Source organism: Salminus brasiliensis, chromosome 1 (assembly GCF_030463535.1).
Source record: "Salminus brasiliensis chromosome 1, fSalBra1.hap2, whole genome shotgun sequence".
Lineage (NCBI taxonomy): Eukaryota > Metazoa > Chordata > Actinopteri > Characiformes > Bryconidae > Salminus > Salminus brasiliensis.
This window is the reverse complement of record NC_132878.1, coordinates 65,252,074-65,272,926: the sequence shown is the minus strand read 5'-3', so window position 1 is coordinate 65,272,926 and position 20,853 is coordinate 65,252,074. Positions and strand designations below refer to the sequence as shown.

The window sequence follows — 20,853 nt, the reverse complement described above, 5'->3', positions numbered from 1 at the left end:
AGATGCTAAATCAACATTTCGAGAAAATAAGCCTGTATTTTATGAAATTAAATTAAACAAAGAAAAAAAAATATGATCTGTTTTATTATAAAGATACAAAGTCAATATTAAGTTTTAAATATTTCAATCTATTTTGATATACCAAGTCAGAAGTTTAAGAAAATAAATCTATTTTCAGATTCTGAGTCAAAATAAAAAAATATTATTGAATCTCAAACTATTTTGAGAAACCAAGACAACATTTAAAGAAAGTAAAGGTGGTACTAAAGAGGTACGAAATCAACATTTTAAGAAAATATGAATCTTGAGAAAATAAGTCAGCATTTCGAGAAGTCTTTCATTTTATTTTGAGTAATTTTAAGAAAATAAATCTTTGTTTTGATATACCAAGTCAACAGGAAAAGAACTATTTGAAGATATTAAGTCACCATTTCATTTATTTAAAAAAAAAACTACATTAACATTTCAAGAAAAAAAAAAAAACCACATTTCAAGAAAAGAGAAAATTGCTGTGAGGACATTCAGTCACAAGAACAAAAGTGTGGTCAATTATTGATGGCTGATTAGTTCTGCCACATTTCAACTCATCCCAAAGTTACTGGATGGAGACAACCCAGTCCCACTGCTCCACAGTCCCACTGCTGGGCACAAGCCGTGCAGCACAACTGAACATTTGTGTCAATAATAGGTGCACCTTAAGGTACATGTATATAAACACATTCCAATATGCTTAATAATAAAAATGTGGTTATGCAAAATGATTAAGAAAACAAGCATCACTTTCAAATATCTAGGCTTCGCAGCGTGTTGATCACATTTCACAAAGACCACATTTCCAAGTCTGTGCGCAGGAGGCAGCGTATCTTCATCACATTATATTGGATAAGCTTTAGGATTAGCATATAGCACAACATGTTGACTTGGAACACAAACACTGTTTCATCAAAAGTAGCAGAGGAGATCAATTTCTTTGCATTTTTTTAGACTAGGGTTCATTTATACCATGACAGCCCAATCACTGCTCTTGGAGGTCTATCTTCAAATAAACCTGAGGGCAGATGTGCTGTACACATTACACACACCAAACAAACAGTTTAGAATAAAAATAAATGGACAGGTTTATCAGTTATGAGATCTTAAATTATTTGTGTTATAGTAACTCTGCATAAATATGTTAAAAAAAAACACTGTAGAAAATTGCCCTTTTGTGCTCATGGGCTCCCCCTACAGTTGGAAAGTGTAATTCATTGAGCCACCACCACAGGACGCGCTTTTCTGGACAGGCTGAGAGATACAAAACCCCCACTGAAAGTGACAGAAGCAAGTGGACTAACGCAGTGCACTAACATCACAGGCTATTAGACAGATATGACTCAGCTTACGCAGTGTTACGCAGTTCTCATGAGCGTCGTCCTGCCCACTTCACCAAAGTTACATAGCGCATTTAGCAGCATGCTGAGCCCGGAGTCCGCTATTCTATATTACAGGTCAGTTGAGCACAGAGCACAGTTACTGTTACAGCTGTTACTAAAGCTGTGATTTTCTTTAAATATCCAAGCTGAAATTGGACCTAGATTATTATTACTATGGCTGTCCCACTATTCAGCTCGGAAAAGAAGTTTTGTTTTTAACGACTAAAAACACTGACTTGTCTGTGCCCAGAAAATAAATGTCTGGGTGTGTTCTGAGCAGAAGTTCTGAGAGATCTTTTCGGGCTGGTTTTATGGTGATTAGATTAGTGCTAGTCTAAGTTCGGTGTTTGTAAGCAATGTTAGCCTAGCTTCTCCCTTTCTAAACCAAAGAAGCAAATCTAAGATAAGAAACATCAAGAAATACATCTCATGGCCATGACCAACTGCATCTGGGCTCAGTGATCAATCACATTAATAAGTCTTCACTCTAATCAAATCCACCGAAGTGACGTACAGATGCATATTACAAAAACCGAGTCCCTGTCTTAATATCTATTGACCTGACTGTAGCACTAAAAAGGGACCAAATCAATGGAAGGCTTTTTGCAGTGGAATTTTGAACAACATAAGTTCGAAGTGAGACCAAAAGGAATTTCCTTTATCTGTATGGGTCAGGCTTGACTTTGAGGTGAAGTTATGTGGCTAACTGAAATACTGTTTTTATGAAATACTCTTCCACACATGCATTTAGAATTGAGCAGAATTAAGGCACTCAGTTTCCATCCCACCTACTCTCAGGAAATTAAACACAGTTTAAACCTCTTGAACTTGACACTGCATGACGGCTCATAGGGGAGCATCTCACCTGTCAGCTATCAACACAGCGGTCACCTTCACTTAAAATGACATTTTAGTAACATGTATACTTCAAGCATGCTCAATGGTAAAGAGTATAAAGAGTTTACAGTGCTTTTGTAGGAGTAACAGTCTCTACTGTCCAGGAGAGGCTTTCAGCTAGATTTTGGAGCACTGCTGTGAGGATTTGATTACATTGATTGCAAAATTAAGGTTCAAATCATAGCTGGAAGGTGGATCTCCAGGAGCAGGCTTTTGATGGCCACTGACCACAGGTTTATTTCTGCCTATACCTTATCTAGCTCATCAGTCTGCACAGGCATATTAGAACAGTGTCGTAAATTATCAGGGGTAGGTTATGCACTACTGAATATGATTTGATTAATCTGATGATTTAACTAATCATAGATCTATGCCTGCTGCATTTGGCCCATCACAGCGCAGCCATCATTCAAAGTTCTGATTGTGGAACGTGATTTTTGGGGGCAGTTGAACCATAGATGTCCTGCGAAGAATTGCAATCTAAATGACATGCATCACATCAACATCTGAAAGTCTTGGGAGGCACTTCTGTTTTCAATTATAATAAGTCAATGGGTTACTTTTTTATGTTGTCTTGAAAAACCCAGATTCAAACGTGTTAATATTCCGGTATATGTCATTTACACTATATACTTGTAGAAACCGTTGCAGTTGGTTCTTTAAAAAGAACCTTTACAAATATTTTGGCACTACAGTCAGATGAAAAGCCTTCACCTATTTACCTATTTTAGCATATTGGAAAAATATATTGTGCCATTTACAAAGGTTATGCTTTGACATTTTCATACAATATGATAAATTCAGTAAATAAATAAACTGTGCTCTAAAATTAGCAGGAACAACTTCTAACAACAAAACATCATTAAACAGGAGAGAAACAACGTCAAAACATGTAATTAAACAGTCTAAAAAAAAAAAGATATATATATTACAGTGTTGGACTGGTTAATAGCATCTGCTGATTGGTGGACTGCATGTGAATATAAACCCCTTGCCAATTCCAGTGCAGATGGAATTAATCAGGATACGGGTGAAGTGGAGAAAAAAAAACATCTAACACCACTGAAACACATCCTCATCCACCTCAGCCTCTTCCTCCTTCTCCGGTGCAGTGACGTTTAATCCTTGTTTTACGAAGCAACTTCCTGCAGAGCGGCAAAGCATGGAGGGGTGTAGATTTTTATCGTCTCATCCCAAGAACAGTCCACCACCTGCAGAAACAAACACGCACCAGCACTCTTACTTACATAATACTTAATAATTATATAAAAATAATTAAAAATACATTTCAAATTAAACGCTCCTTAATCCAACTGAGCCCAGAGGAGTTCTAATAGCCCTCAATTGGGGGCTTAACGTACCGTAAAAAACTGATAAGCTCCCATAGGATCAGAGTTAAATCTGTTTTATCTTTGAATATTATGAAGAGTGATCTATATTTTATGATGAACAGTTATCTTCCCTAGTATAATCATATGGAAAAACACGCATGGCACTAAGAACTGGGGCTGCCAATGTGGAGACTAATCTCAAACAGTGCAAGTGAAGGGTCTTGCTAATCTAGAGCACTTTATTGTGCTCTGCGTTGCACATTTACACTTCTGTATTCTTCAATAGTGTCATGTTGTTTTGTTTTAGATCACGCTGCAGCATGATCCTGGAGGAATGTTTATTCGCTTCACTGTGTACTTGTATATGGTTGAAATGCAAATAAATCCTCTTGAAATTGAAGAAAGCAATCTAAATAGCAGCGACTAAAGTGGAACTGAGTGAAAATTAGCAGAACATCCTCAGTAATATTCTTGAGCAGAAGTAAAAATCTCACAAATTTATCACATTTTACTACCCAGTTACTACCCACCTCTGATGCTGCATAAACAAGAGTGACAATTTCAGGGAATTTAATCCCACAAACAAATTCCCAGTTTGCTTCACTTGCATTTTCATGCACTGAACAAAGACAATCACTAGTTGTCTGAAAGGCATTTGCTGCTTCTCTGAAGCGCACACTAATGACATTTGCCTCAATATGCTGCAGGTAGGCCCATGCGACTGGGAACTGAGCCTGCAAATGGTTCAGGCCATTTCTTTTGAAGCAGCTTCAAAAGACTCTGAAGTTGAATTTTCAAGGGTAAAAGAGCATATGTATATTTCTCCTGTGCCCTAGTGCTGGATCAAAAAGCTCTTTGTTTCAAGGTATCACTGCAGACAGCAATGGAAGAGATACAAATAATAATAATAATGATGACATTTGAAGGTGAATGACTGTTTTTTTAATCTAGAAAAATGAACACATTGTTTAATAAAGACTGTGGCTGGTGAACAGTCTTTGCTTTGTTCAGGATTATACTCTACAGTGGCAACAGAGGGGGAGGAGACACCTGGGGCACACCTGGCATTAACGTGTTTTTTATCTGGATGTACTATGACCAGATATTTCTTTACACTTGTCATCTCCAATATGACAAGATGAGATCCCATACTTTTCTGTGTAAAAGGACACCAGCATCATTTCCGTGAGGGAGAGCAAGAGGGAAAGGGAAGCCATGACCCACAGTAATCATTACTCAAATTAAAAAATGCATTCTAGACTTGAGTTTAATGTGGACAAGATCTGTCTCTGATCACCTCTGAATGTGGTTTGAGTGATCCAATCATAATCCGAACACAATGCATTATGGGGGTGTATACACCTGGCTTTTCATGTGATCCATTCACCAAAAACTCATGTTAATGCCAGGTGAAAACAGGCCCCCAATTAACTAAAAAAAAAATATATATGAGATGCCAGCTCTCATTTTCTTATGTTAGTGTCGTAGTAAAATGGTCTCAGATACAATACACTGGATGTACTGGATGTTCTTTAATGTATTGAGATGAAATGGCAGCACATGTAAAAGAGTGTGACAGCCTGTTGTGGCATAATGCATAATGGTATGGTCAAGGCAAGACATCTAAGACAAAAGAAATATGGCTCAAAGCTATTACGCTGCTGCTGTTCTTCCTTCTCCGTCTGAAGCGGGTGGGTAGCTCATTATTCCTGAGTACAGAATGGAGCCAATGTACGTCGTTGCCAAGCAGCCTGACCATGATTCATCCATTGAAGGGAAAAACGGCTTCCATTAATTACTTTACTATGCAAGTGAGAAACCAAATGCAGCGGAGAGGCCGGTGCAGCAAGGAGGAGAAGGAGGGAGAAAAGAGAAGAGAGTAATGACTCGAGCCAGTGGGTGGGAATAGGTGGCCAACTGATAACAGAAAGTTCAGTTTGGTGGGAAGGTTCAGAGATATTTTGAAGATGTGTGAGGCATGGAGGCAAGGGATATATCAGTGTCTGGTTGAAATGGTTAGAATGGTGGATTGCAACATATGCATCCTGCTGTGCATAGTGTGGGAAAAATGCAGTGTAAATGTGGCTGGACAAAGTGTTCATTATCCAATACTGTTATTGGTCCAGAATTAAAGAGTGGGCTCACCACAGGCATGTCACATCTACCACATAAACAATGATAAACACCAAGCTCAAGCTTGCTTAATATTTAGCTGTCCCCAAGTTAAATTCAGTTTTAGACCACAAAAAGCATATTTTGCCTTGCACTGTTCAGCTGGAAGAAGCTTGTAAAGTTAGCAGATTCCAAAGGGGGTAATATGTGTTTATTGCAGTTTACTGAATATAAATTGGATATAACATTAATGCAGTGAGAACCAAATACTGGCTGTGTGAGTCAAATGCAAATTAAAAAACAAAAACCAAAAACCAAACCCAAAAGTTTTCAATATTTTGGATGCCAGATTTTAAAGGGTTAAGAGACTGCAGCCTCTGCCTCATTGTCTCTGTGTGTTATGTACTATCTGCAGATGGTAAGGGGCTGCTGGGGTGTAATTACACAATGTGGAGGTTGCACAGCACCCAGAGCCATAATAAGTGTTTGATGAAGTGTGCAATCAGCTGCTAGGTGATCCATCGCACACCTGAACAAACCAGGGCTGCAAAGAGCACTGTGCAACAGTTCGCCAGCAGGTAAGAGTTTTGGGTGACACTAATGTGTTAAAAATCAATTTAGTACCAGTACCTCAAATGTAGTTGATTGGTCAAGACATGTTTTGACCTTCTTTCATGAAGGTCATATTTGGGCAGAACAGTGCACCATCGCTCCAAAGTCTGCTTAATCTTTCAGAAGATCTTTTGCAGTCAAACAGGGTTTTTCATGTCTTTCTAGCAAGCCTCTGAGTAGTTCTCTTGTTTTTCTTGGTCTTCTAGAACTCAAATTCACCCCTCCATCGCTCCTGTTAACTTCCATTTCTTAATTACATTATGAACTGAGGAAACAGCAACCCGACAATGCTCAGGATATCTTATAGAGCCCATGGCTGGATTGACAAATCAGAACATTTATAAAGCTTTGACATTTGCATCACCTGGTCTTTTCTAACAATGAGACCTTGTTAAAAATGATCTGTGAGCTCAAATATCTGGGGCAAGGAAAAACTGAGTGTTGATTGTGAATTGTTTTCACCAAACTGTGGATTTAAGGTGTTGCTGAGACAGGTTTGTTCTTTACGTGCTAACATGAGGGGGTGGACATTTTGTTGGCAGCACAGAATATGTTAATGTACATAAGTGAGTGTCTATATGTGCTCGGCTCCACATCTAAGAGAATGTGTGTATGTGATAATGGTGGGGGTGGGGGTAAAAAGAGGCACAACACAGCAGCACTGACCGAGGGTGGGAGGCAGAGTAGTGTGATACGGTTGGGGGAGATGTGTGTGTGTGTGTGTGTCTGTGAAGGTTTGGCAGGGAGTAGAGGGAATGCAGCAGGAAAAGCCCTTCACACTGTATACCCTTGTCTGGAATGAACAGCCCACACCATCCACAGGCTGCCAGTGGCTGCACTTTCTGACGTGGAACTAACAATGAGAAAGAACACACACACACACACACACACACACACATACACATATACACATACACACATACACATACACAAAATCTTCCAAGCCTCATCCTGTAATTTGGCATGAGCATCATGCACCTTTTTTATAGGCTTCTGTTTTCCTGGCATCTGCTTTCACAGTGTGAACAGACCAAGTCCAACAACAGATTTACATACACTGTTGAAACAAATGTAACTGAACAAAAAGATAACTTTTAGAAGCCTACAGTTATCATAATCATCGTGCTATACATTCTATTACAAATGCAAGTGTCATATAACACAAATGCGGTATGGATTAAAGGTCACACTTTCTACAAACGTTAAAACAAATGTCAACAAAGTGGGAAAGAATGAATTCATTAAACTACTACACCAATAACAGCATCTTAGGGCTAACCTTTATGGGCTGATGTGGATTGAAAAGTGGGACATTGAAAAAGTTTACTTTGAGTTGCAAAGGTCTTCATTAATCTGTGCAGAAAAAGAGAGGATTTGCTGGGCAATCAAATTCTCAGAACAGGTTGGTTATTATGCCCAAAGCCAGTAAGAATGGCAAGGCTGACGTTTCTATTTATTACCCACAGCAGTAACGGATCATGATGAGAGCATGTTGGAAATATGAAATGCAACCATGCTTCATATTTCAATATGACTTTTTCACATGAACACAAATTGTCATTTTAATACAAGCTTTCTGAATATCTTTTCTTTTTTTTAAAGGATTTCTGCACAGTTTTTGTGCTTTTCACCCATTAATTTCTAGGTTTTATAGGTGTGAGAGCTGGGAAATCAGCAAACGGAAAATGATCTCAAGAAAGTTCTGGAGTGGTCGTCGTAGTTGCCTGATTTGAAACCCAAAAAAATCTTTGGTGGAATTTGAAAAAAGGGGTGGCAGAGATGCAAACTGGAGGTCACTGCCCATGAAAACTGAGCTAAGATTCATCAGGAACGCTGCAGGAGCTGGTGTCTGGCTATGCATCACATTTGCAGCAGAACATAACAGCAAAAGGGTTCTCTATTAAGTACTAAAGACGCTCACCATGAAGGAGTTGAATAATTCTAAGACTGCAGTGGTAATTAAAAGTGGCATTGTGTGTTGAATTTGGAGAAAGCACTAATAGCTGTGATGGGCTATTTCAATTTTGTTTGATTGGTTTATTGCAAACAGCTGAACGTTGGTTCAGTTTGCTAACAAACCTAATTTGTAATGGGGGTTGAATAATTTTGAGAGCCATTGTATTTTACCGTAAGGTTTCACAGGGATTCCCTCTGATGCATATTGGTTTCATAGTAGTTACTAAATGTCTAGTCATGGTTACTGGATTATAAAACCTAAGATTAATGACTGAATTAGACTGAGGGGTTAATACTGTACTCTATAATCTCATTTCAGATCTTTTAAGCAACCCAATATCAGACCAACCGGTTCAATGTCTAACACTTAGCTTAATTCCATGCTATTCCAGTTCTTCAGGGTCCTGTAGCCTGAGATTTAGCGTGCGTTTTTGTTCTAAAAGGGCTTCAAAGCAGAACTGATATGGCAGAGTGTATGCAATGTTTAAAGTGCACACTCAGTGTGTTCCCTTTGTCCAGAGGGAGCTGACTAGTGTAAGCTCCGACTTTCCCCTGTCAGCTGGGTGATGGCTCATTGACTGACTGCGTCCAGGTATTCTATACATCAGTGTGACGTAGTGTGTACATTAAAAATAAATAAAGATGCACACATCCATTTACGGTTATCCGTAATGGTAAGCCTGCACACACAATGTGGTGATCAACACCCTACCAGAGCTTCTCTAAAAGGTACTGATGTACTTGTCTGCAGGCACATAAGCTGGCATTTTCCCCAAAGCACAACTGAGGAAGTGCTTTACAATACTGATCAAATTCAATATCACAATACTTTCCAAATATATCTTGGTATCTGGTGATATTTGGGTTTGCACCAATGATGTTAATGAAGAGTACTAATTCTCTAAAAAAAGAGCTCGTCTTTACTGAACTGTTGTGTTTTCCTATCCTCCAAACAGGTACCCTACACAGTACTGAAAATGTTAACCACGCAGAAACCGCTTTTCCAGAAAGAAATGTGTAACTGTTTAACTGTTCTTTTAAAACAATCTCAAACACCCAGGGACTACATTATATGTACATTATAAGGTTGTAGTCACCTGCTCACCATCTTGTGTTTCTTTGTTATTCTAAAATCAATAGTATTAATAGGAACTCTGTCCACCTTGGCTGCAGTAACGGCCTCTACTCTTCTGGACAGACTTAATATTAGATGGCACTGCGGTGAGAATTTGATTATATTGAGCCAAAAGAGCATTAGTGAGATGAAGGAACTAATGCTGGTTAATCAGTTCTGGCTTTCCAATTCATCTTGTTGGAAGTATTGGATAGAGCTCCATCTCTAGAGAACTCGTGTGTGCAACTGAATGCCTGTGTTAGTAAATGATGCCTTTAAGTAGCTGAATTCACTGATTAGAGTGGGACATACAGTGTACACTGTGATTTCTTATCCATCAATGCTTCTTTAAAAAATATGGAAGAACTGCATTGGATGTGAAGCAGGGCCTTTTCCCCAGAGGCCTAGAGCTCCATCAACAATCCCCACACTGTTCCTTCAGCAGTGTGCCCACGGCTACACTCTGGCCACTGTGATTCTGCCAGCTGCCAAACCCGCTCTAGACGCATCATGAGACCTGTGTGAGAATGACCAGTTTTTTCCAGGCACACCAATCACGACGTTACACATATAATCACTGATTAGGCCCCATTATTACATGGTACAGAGATTCAGATGACGTGATGGAAACTGTGATGCAGGGCTCAAAATTAATTGCTGTTTGTTTTCAATAATAAAACAGACTCTGGTCATGATAACTACACTAGATAAAGCTTGCGTACAAACATGGACTGTTGAACTGAAATTAGACAAACATGGATATATTCAACAGTGACACGCTCAAACACACACTAGCTGGGCCCGTTTATATTTTCTTATTTTCCCACATTATTTCAAAATTAACATTAAAATATTTGAAAATGTAAGATCTTAAATGAGGTTTGACATGGACAATATTGTTTGGCTGTTGAAATCTGCTGATATTAAGGTTCCACTAATCTATTCATACAGGGAAACAAATCCTGCCACCAAAGCAACCAACATTCATATGCAGGCACCTTTAATGTGAGAAGAATTGTTCATTTCTGAGATTTCCAATGGCTTCATGCTCTAATACCATATGTTAGAGACTTCTATGCTTGTAGTTACTAAGGATATGCATTCTAACTTATGTACAGTATTCTAATGTATTCTGAGTAATGTACTGTTAAGTTAACAGTGCTGGTAATACAATGCAATAATATTCAGTAGTGCAACAATTCAGATATGTGCAGAGGACTGCAATGAGAAATGTGTTTTATTATTTAAAAGGAACTGGGGACAGCTTTTTTGTCTTGACTGGATGCCATCTCTGTAGAGGAGCTAATGAGCTGACATTTCTAATGTGTACAGTGCCGATACTGAGAAGCTCCACCCCCCCCCCCACGATACTAACCAGAGCTAATTAGCAAAACATTACACCATCCCAGCTGTTCTGTGCTGTTCATTAAAAGAAGAGCGAAATTGAGATATTACAGCAATATTGAACAATTAACATTTGACATGCAACAGTCAAATCAGTCACTAAAGCACTATTTAACCAAAACTATTTAACTCTGTTTATGTTTGATCATTTAAATTTATTGGGCAGCTTTTTTATTTATCTGGATTTTTGGCTTCTTAAAACTGGTCTCAGTATCGGCCAGGCCCTACATTTCAGATTGGAAGGGCTGTAGAACAAGAAGAGTTTACCTGGTTGGGGATATGCAGGTTGAAATCCAGACCACACACAAACTCAGAGTGGTGCTCCATTGTGTCCAGCAGCATCGGACTTCTGGAGTAATCCCAGAACCTGCAGACGCAGAGCAGCACAAGGCAATCAGACTAATTGAGTGGCTGTTTTTCCTCCTCAAAGCCCTGACACAGCCTCTGGCTCACCAGGCCTGGCTTTATCCATATACAGCAAATTCAATTAAATCGCCTCCTACAAAACACTCCCCAGCCGTAGGAAAACATTAGGCTAGCATTAATACTAGGGTTACTCATAGAGAACATATTACTTATGAGCGCTCTGAGACAGAAGCAGCTCCAAGAATAGCTCTGTTTTAAGGAAAGATTCTGGTATGAATTATGGACGGGCCACAAGTATAGCTGGAGGCAGGTTAAAGCTTGAGAGAGGAGGATGGGGGGGGGGGGGGGGGGGGGTGCAATAAGATAAACTGCACTTAAAATTTGCCATTGATTAGGCAAAAAAAGCAGTTGGGTCATTTCTTCAATGAATACATTTTGTGCCAAACCGTGACTGAATTGCATAATTTTTTTTTTTTCTGAAGGAACCCATTCAAATTGTGGCTACACAATATATCCTCCTAACCAATCTCACAGATGTTGTTTGAGTTTATAGGCGAAAAAAAATATTTGGAAAAAATAATGCAGCCCAGTCTTTAAACCACATACAAAATTAATTTTTGGTATTTTGTCTAAATCATACAGCCCTAACCAAAATAATAAACCGCTGCCTTAAAGGAATGATTTGTCATTACTAAAATAAAACTTTAATAAATAAATAATCAATTGATCAAACAAGACTCGTTTAGTAGTCAACAGTCACCCACATTTTTGTCTGTAGATACGAGCTCACACGCTTCTGTAAACTGCATGCAGGTCTTTATTAAGGTCATTCAGATATGACTTATCACAGGACTGGAAAAACACAATCTGAATGCCTTGTTTACACAATAGTGTGCACAATACAGAAGAACTAATATCCTTACTTAATTAACCTTTGTGAGGCAACACAATTTGCCCTCCCCAACCAACCCTATATAAATAGGGCCATTTCTACGAAGCCCACCCCCCCTGCATAGAAACTGGTAGAATGGGCAGTTATGCTGTGATCGGGGTAGGATGCTTTATCTCGGGTAAACATGGAAACCTCACGGTTTTGAAAGAGGCCTACGCAGAGCTGGGTAAGTAAACAGAACTGTGTGTGTGTGTGTGACAGCAGGTGCCTCTCACGCTCTTGTGCACATCACCCTGTTAAAAAAAGACAGCATGGTCAAACAAAACCCTTTCTTTTCCACAGCAAAGGAACAAAACATTTTCACATTCATGCATGCATGGATGAAAGTCACTTCTATTAATTACTGCACAGCCTGAGCAAACTCGTAGTAATTACACTATGACTGCTTTGCTCAAACAGCAGCACATCTTGAGTGAAGCAAAATACATTTCTAGGAGAGAACGAGGATCTAAACCCCCCCCCCCCCAATATTTTAGAATACAAAGGGCGTGCGTTTCAGAGCAGGCACAAAGTCACAGTGCCAGAGTAAAACTAAACTTTTCACAATCTTGTGACTAAAGCTGTATTCTGCCCTGTACTGTGGGCAAAAGGCTCATGACCATGTGATTTCCACACAGCAATGACATTACAAAACTCTAAATGCTCTAAGGCTACATTATGAAGGGCAGACAGACTCTATCTGGGGGTGCTGTTTTGGAAATGTTTTGGTGTGTTGTATTGGTTGCAATTTGTATTGATTTTCTGTAAACATGCAAAATCTTCTGTAAAAATCTTGTCTCTTAAAAAAAAAAACAACTTTACAGGAGAAGAAAACAATTTCTTAAAGGACATCAACGTATTTTTTTATTCCAAGTCAGTTTGGAGTGTTTCTATTGGTGTAAAGAACATCTGCCAGAAATAAATAATTAAAACAAACCCAGATAAACCATCTATAGCTATATAATCTATCTATCTATCTATCTATATATATATATATATATATATATATATATATATATATATATATATATATATATATATATATATACACACACATACATACATACATACATACCATTTATCATTAAAAATATTTAAAAACTTTATAATTAACTAGAAAACAGTCACTAAGGGAGTGTTTAGTCTTTTGGGTTCTTTACGATCCTGGTGCGAACAAAATAAGCAGACCAAGACACCCTGAGCAGCTTAGTCACGGTCTGCAGTTGGCGTTGTGTAGTGGTTAACTAGCAATTGAAAGTGGTGGACTAGCAATTGATTTTCCAGCTGGACAGACCCATAGCACTACACCAATTAGTCTCTGGGCAAAACTCCTAACGATACATTCATCTACCTATGTAACCTAATTCAAATACTGATGCTCTGGATAAGTTAAGACAAATGCCATAAATGCAAATATCTGCTTCCAAACTAACTGTGGTCAGTGTTGGAAATTTCCGAGGAGCAGTTGAAGAAATCCAAAGACCATGATTCCTTGTAATAGGATAGGATGGCTGTAAAGTTTAAAAGGCCACAGTGAGCCATTTTCTTAGGTCTTCCCATTGCACCATGGACATGTGCTCCATAGACGTTTGATTTTGTTTGCTATGGATTGAGGACTGTTCATTGGATTTGTAATTATATAAAACCATCCATCCTTTACAAACCATCCATCCTTTACAATTGTGCCTCAACATCCATTCTTCCCTCAGCCATGTACCATTGTCAAACATCCATCACCCCTCGTTTATCCATTCATCCGGCCATTCTTCCAGCTTTTGTGTGAATAAACATTGATTGTCTGTTCATCTTCCTTGTGTTTTAATGGACACACCATCACAATAGCCAACCTACCCCTACCCTGCTATTCCACAATCCTTTACAGTTAGGTTCAATTGTAGTACAAACACAACATGAACCAAGGATGCATAAAAGGACAGGATGAACCAGGATGAACCATCATTTCTTGTGCCTTGGTTCTTGCAAAATATGGGGATCTAAACCTGTTTTGATATTGTGTTTGATCATCTATTTATGAAATTTGAAGTGGTATCGATACAACTGATAGTGTTGGTTGCATAAACATAAAATTATAAAATTCACAATACACACGACACCACACATCAGTTGTGTGTTATGTGTTAAAGAACATTGGACAAGCTTTGAGGTCAAATAGACCAAAGTACAACTTCAATACATTTTCTTTATGTTATCACAGTTATTTTTATTATTAATGTACATAAATTTTGCCCAATCATGACTTTGTCTTTGTGATAATCAACATGATCTTCTGGTGTGGTGTCCGATAAAATGCGATAGTGTATTATTTTCCGCTTTGAATCAGAAACAAGATAGTTTAGTTCGATAGTAATTGTAACCAATAGATGTTAATGCTAAATAAAAGCAATCTGGTATTAGGCCGGTCACAGCCAAGATGTTTTATTTTGTACCATATATATATATATATATATATATATATATATATATATATATATACAGTCATGCCCGAAAGTATTCATACCCCTGGCAAAGTTTGACTTAAATTTACTTTTATTTAACCAGAAGTTATATTTTTGCCTTGAAACGACACAGGCATCTCCCAGGAGATAACACGATGATGTACAAGAGGCATCATTGTGGGAAAAAGTATTTCTCAGCTTTTATACACATTTGAACAAAAAGTGGCATGTCCAAAATTATTCATACCCTTTGAAAACTGTCACAGTATATGGGAAAATCCAAAGTTCTATACCATTCCAAATAGTCCAAGCTGTTTTAAAGCATCCTAATTACCCTGATTCATTGGGAACAGCTGTTTTAATCAACTCAACAGGAGAAAAACAGCAGCTCTCTGCAGTTGGTTTGTGGACAGTCATGGCTAAGACAAAGGAGCTCACTAAGGACCTGCGGCTGTGCATTGTGGCCGCTCACAAGTCAGGAAAGGGCTATAAAGCCATATCAAAATGTTTTCAAGTTCCAGTGGCTACAGTGCAAAGTATTATTAAAAAATACAAGAAGTTCCGCACTGTGGAAAATCTCAGAAGATGTGGTCGGAAGCCAAAAGTGACACCTGTGCTGGCCAGGAAAATAGTGAGAGAGGTGAAGAAAAATCCAAGGATCACCACCAAGGCCATCCTGGTGAATCTGGACTCTGCTGGTGGCGACATCTCAAGGCAGACAGTTCAACGGACACTGCACACTGCTGGGTTCCACGGACGCAGGCCAAGGAGGACACCACTTCTCCAGAAAAGGCACACAAAAGCCCGCTTGACCTTTGCAAATGCTCATCTGGACAAAGAAAAAGACTTCTGGTGTTCTGTTTTATGGTCAGATGAAACAAAAATTCAATTGTTTGGCCACAATGATGTGTGCACCATTTGGCGTAAAAAAGGAGAAGCCTTCAACCCTAAGAACACCATCCCCACTGTCAAACATGGTGGTGGGAACCTAATGTTTTGGGGGTGTTTTTCAGCCAATGGACCAGGGAACTTGATCGCAGTAAATGGCACCATGAAAAAAGAGCAATACATCAAGATTCTCAACAACAACATCAGGCAGTCTGCAGAGAAACTTGGCCTTGGGAACCGGTGGACATTTCAGCACGACAACGACCCAAAACACACAGCCAAAGTGGTGAAGAAATGGTTAGCAGACAAAAACATTAATGTTTTGCAGTGGCCCAGCCAGAGTCCTGACTTGAATCCAATTGAGAATCTGTGGAGGGAGCTAAAGATCAGGGTGATGGCAAGGAGACCCTCGAACCTCAAAGAGTTGGAGCTCATCACTAAAGATGAATGGGCAAAAATACCAGTGGAGACATGCAAAAAGCTGGTCAGCAATTACAGGAAGCGTTTGATTGCTGTAATAGCCAATAAAGGCTTTTCTATTAATTATTGAGAAGGGTATGAATAATTTTGGACATGCCACTTTTTGTTCAAATGTGTATAAAAGCTGAGAAATATTTTTTCCCACAATGATGCCTCTTGTACATCATCGTGTTATCTCCTGGGAGATGCCTGTGTCATTTCCAGGCAAAAATATAATTTCTGGTTAAATAAAAGTAAATTTAAGTCAAACTTTGACAGGGGTATGAATACTTTCGGGCATGACTGTATATATATATATATATATATATATATATATATATATATTTTTTTTTTTTTTTTATCATCACATGAAAATGGCTTCTGCTACAACTGCTACAACTGCTATTTTTGAAAATATGTAAAAATCCAACAACAATAGATCACAAAGCATGAAATAATAGCTATTTCTCATTTAATTAAATTAAAATCCACTGTTGGATAATGTGGCCAATCTGTCACCCCAACTTCTCTTGTGGCCAGTCCTGACACATTTGTCATATATTCTGTGGCAGAAATTGAAGTATGAAAAAAAGCATGAAAATGATTTATTAATGATAATTTGAATCATCGTGTAAAAGACAAACAGGAGGCACGCTAGCTATGGCTATTCTATGAGTTTGCTAAAGTATGAATTTCCCCCTAGTGGCCTGTTGGTGCATAGTGGTGTAATAATACATTAAGATGTTTTAGACATTTTGAACAAGCTAGTTGTCTGCCATATAAGTAGTACAGGTTAACCACCCTTTCCTGAAAACCAAATGGCAGATGCACTGTAACCATCTGTGGAAGAGGTCACTTTATCAGAAATCAGTAAACAAAAGAAACATGACAGCTGAAACCTACACCTATTAAATACCTCACAGCCTTGTGGTTCAAGGATGTAGAAAGGCTGTGCCATTAAATGTTACCATGCACTCCTCTTCAGCCTCAGAGAAATGTAGTGGCTCTTTTAAAGACTTAAATGATTAGCGTCTGGTCACTGTGTGAGCGAAACCTGCTAACCTCATCCTGGAACTCTTGGCACGGCATGTTAGACTTGCTCTTTAAACCCTTGAATCAACCTAACAAGCACTTCATTAATGTGGGTCAGACCAGTGAAAATGCATTGTAAATGTATGGAGATTCAATGGCTTAAATTTTGTAATTTTGTCATAACTTTCAAAACATAGGTGGTCATTCAGTGCCAAGTCAATTCAGTCATGTAAATGGAACTGAAATTCAAGGTTTCTGAGATGTCACACATTCACCCCACCACTTCACGCTGAAGAAGACGGTCTGAGCGTTTCAGTCTGGACTACTGTCTTTATTAGGCACGATATTGGGCAAGCATTAAAAAAATAAAGCAGAGAAACTAAACAGCCTGATCACTTAAAATAAAAAAATAATTATGCCTTTTGTGAAAGATAAATATTGTGAGTTGACCTATGGAGGGAAAAGTATACAAAAAAAATGTAGGCTTGGGCACCCTTTAACGTAATGGTTGTGAATTAACAATGTAACTAGTTCCTAAACTGACATTTTGAGATGTTATTAATATACTGTATATTTGTTACCATATATGTATTTTGTTTAATTAATATTTAACAAAAAATATTTTGATTAATTTCATAATTACTACAATATATATTATATATTTACATGAATTATTGCTGGGTGGCTCACTAAGGAGATTGGTAAGCAACACAGTTTACCATAAATGAAAGCGTGCAATGGCAGTAGCATTCATGTGGTGGATTAGTGCAAGCAGAGACAGGGGAAATGGTAATGATACAAACTTCTCAGACCAGTACCCAGAGGAGAGCAAACAAACTCACCTGTTATACTGTCCCTCTGGCAATGGCTGGCTACTGTGGCCAAATTATGTTACTTTAAAAGGGCTGTCATTGCAATAAATGAGTCTGCAACTACATGTCTGGCCTGTGTCCAGAGAGTCATGAGCATTTTCCGAGCACAGATTAAGGCCAGTCTGAGACAGAATTACTCTGTGGATGGGATCTCTGATGAAAAGGCCTTTTTGTCCAGTTTTAATTATACAGCATTAGGAAAATTGCCTTCTTTTTGTCTCTGTTTGCAACAGTGGTCATGGACTGTTAACCTAAACTCCATCTACATCCCTACAAACTACATCCCACTAGAGTCTTTCAAAAAGGAAAAAACTCTCTAACTAAGAAAAAAAATGTGACATGAACTGACCCATTTCCTCTAATGCTGCAGTCCTCACAAAACAACATAAAAGAGTACAATGAATACAATGATTTGAATAATTCAGCGCTTTTAGACACATCACTGTCACTGTGAAGGCTTTAAGTCTGGGGCCTCTGTCTGGTAAATTCTCCCTAAATATACATGCAAGAGAAAATGAGCTGAACTTGGAAGTCAAATGCCAACTTCATGCAGAGAAACATATCAGAGTGGCCTGGGGCAAGGACAGTTAAGAGAGGGAGATATGACCAATCCACTCAGAGCTGAGTGACAGCACTCTGATAAATCAGTACCTATAATACCACAGAGTATACCTTTCAGACCCAGACCAACAAGATTGACCATGACCACGTTTGATGTATAGGTGGTCACGATTACATGATTAAAAATGAATAATGATTAAATGTATCTTTCTGCTGAATCAGGAATTATTTATATGTTTAATTAACATAATTACATATATTTTAATGAACCTTATTACAGAAAACCAAATGTTTTAATTTTTTTACTTTTAAAAGCAATTGTTTTAGATGACTGAAACAGCAAACAGCCTTAATACTGATGTTAGTTTAGTACAGTTTATACTGCTGTCATACAGTTAAACGGGGTACAACTGTGTGGACGGAAAGATCATGCATTCGAATCTCAGCGATGTAAATAAATTAGATAATATTATCTATATAAATAATTACACAATATATCTGTATTTTTACTAACACCTATAAAACAATGCACTGTAAACATTGCCTGATATCACATTCTGTGCGCATCCCAGACAGTTTTATTACTGGACAATAATAAAATATTTATTTTAAATGTTTAATTTAAATATTTAAAATATATATCACTGCTGTCCAATGAAAAACACCACCAATAAAATTGCTCTAAATGACTTGGAATAAACCTTTATTTTACATTAACAAAATTTTGGAGATACATGTTTTTCATTGGACAAGGACAAGAGATTTTATTTATATATCATGTAATGATATAAACTGATTTAATATAAATTGACTATATAATAGAAAAAAACTACATTAGTTAAAATGCATGTCTTGAAAATATCTGTGCAAAGTGTTTCATATGATTTGCTGAAGGATTTTGGTATCATTTTTAATGCAGTATAGTAAGAATCGTAAGAATAGAAGCATCGTAGGAATGCAGTATTAAATAGGACTCAATACAAACAGAATGTCCAGAACTGCCTGGTAAACATCCTAAAATAACACTGTGTGGAAACAAGGAAATTATGTGGTTTACTTTAAATGAAAGGCATTTCTTGAATGAAGCATTGTGTGCTTTTCAGTGTATAAGATACTCTGACGCTTGTTGATATAACATCTGATCAAATATAATGAAGACTATCATCAAAGCAATGCCCTACACAATGTAAAAAAGGTTACTTTGGGCTGTAATTTTATTCCTTTCTACGAACGCCTGCCACCTGTACGCTGTACAGAAGAACAAGTGCAATAATATTCTTACCTAAAATAACAACAGATACAATGTACAAACACCTGTTTCATATAGAAATAGACCATGCTGTATTCTCATCAACTTAAGTGTTAAATATTAAAGAGATTGCCAATGAAACATAAAATATTAAAAACATGAAGCAACTGCTGGGCACTTAGACAATGACCACTAACGTACTTACAAAATCTTATGGGAACTACATGTAAACACAAGATTCCTGAACAGGATTGGACAGTACGTAAATTCTCCCTTGAGGGAACTTACTACACAAGTGAAAAGAAGGCAAAGTAAAATGGTCAGTATTTCCAGTTCCCATCCAACATCCCAAGTAAATCAGGTTAGCTACTAGTGGTACTAAACAGATCTATGTAGTCTGAGTTAAAGTCGGCAGTCAAACCTGTGGTCTTCTAAATGTGCTCTTCTAACCAACACACTGCCAACTTTACTGGCCTACAGCACGTTCTGACTACTTCTCAGGTTTTGGAAGGAGCTATAACGAACTCAGTTTCAGCGAACCCAGTGCTGGAGCATGAATGTGCATGTGCAGGTGCTCCAGAATGTCCTATTCTATTGGGCAACGCTTTTCTATGGGGTGTCTTAACATGCACACCTACTGCTAGCTTTTCAGATTATTTTCAATAACCAAAGATTCTATGAAGACATAGTAGGGAAGAGGCACAGACTACAATGTATCTACAACAGATCCCGTCTAACCTTACAGTACAGCAGTAAATGTAAGCCCTCACCAGTATTTTAACCTCTAAAAACGAAGGTACGTCTGGACGGATCTCACAAACTTGGTGCCTCTAAAATGTTACAGGCCACTCTCTGTACTGTTTTATCCAGAGAAAAATGTACAGGCATGAATCATAAACGGGTAAAGAATGTGGGCATAAGGGTCTTGCCAATCTCCTAAGCATGACAGGCAGTAGCACAAACGGCAAAGACTTTTCTCATGCCTCTAAGTATCGCAGTACTGCCTAAGCCCTCCACCAACTTCATGTTCATGTCCAAAAAATCTTTCACACTGCTGAACTTTAAAGACAAATAAAACTTTCCCAATTTTGAACATTTATAAGAATATATTGGAGAGAAAATAAAAGGTGGCTTCTCCCAGTAAGCACCGCTCGTGAAAGCAATAACCAATAAATGCCCTTTTTCAAACTCCTATCAAAAA

The 20,853-nt window shown here is 38.1% G+C and overlaps 1 protein-coding gene across 1 annotated transcript in view; it reads right to left on the bottom strand.

Moving 5' to 3' along the window:
- Positions 1 to 390: 390 nt before the first annotated feature.
- pex7 (peroxisomal biogenesis factor 7) overlaps positions 391 to 20,853 on the bottom strand; it is a 38,383-nt gene continuing 17,920 nt past the window's right edge. The window contains exons 9-10 of the mRNA XM_072686645.1: positions 11,106 to 11,205; positions 391 to 3,520 (exon numbers count right to left, since the gene is read on the bottom strand). Coding sequence (XP_072542746.1) covers positions 3,440 to 3,520; positions 11,106 to 11,205 — 181 coding nt within the window. The 3' untranslated portion in view covers positions 391 to 3,439. The remainder of the gene's footprint in view (positions 3,521 to 11,105; positions 11,206 to 20,853) is intronic.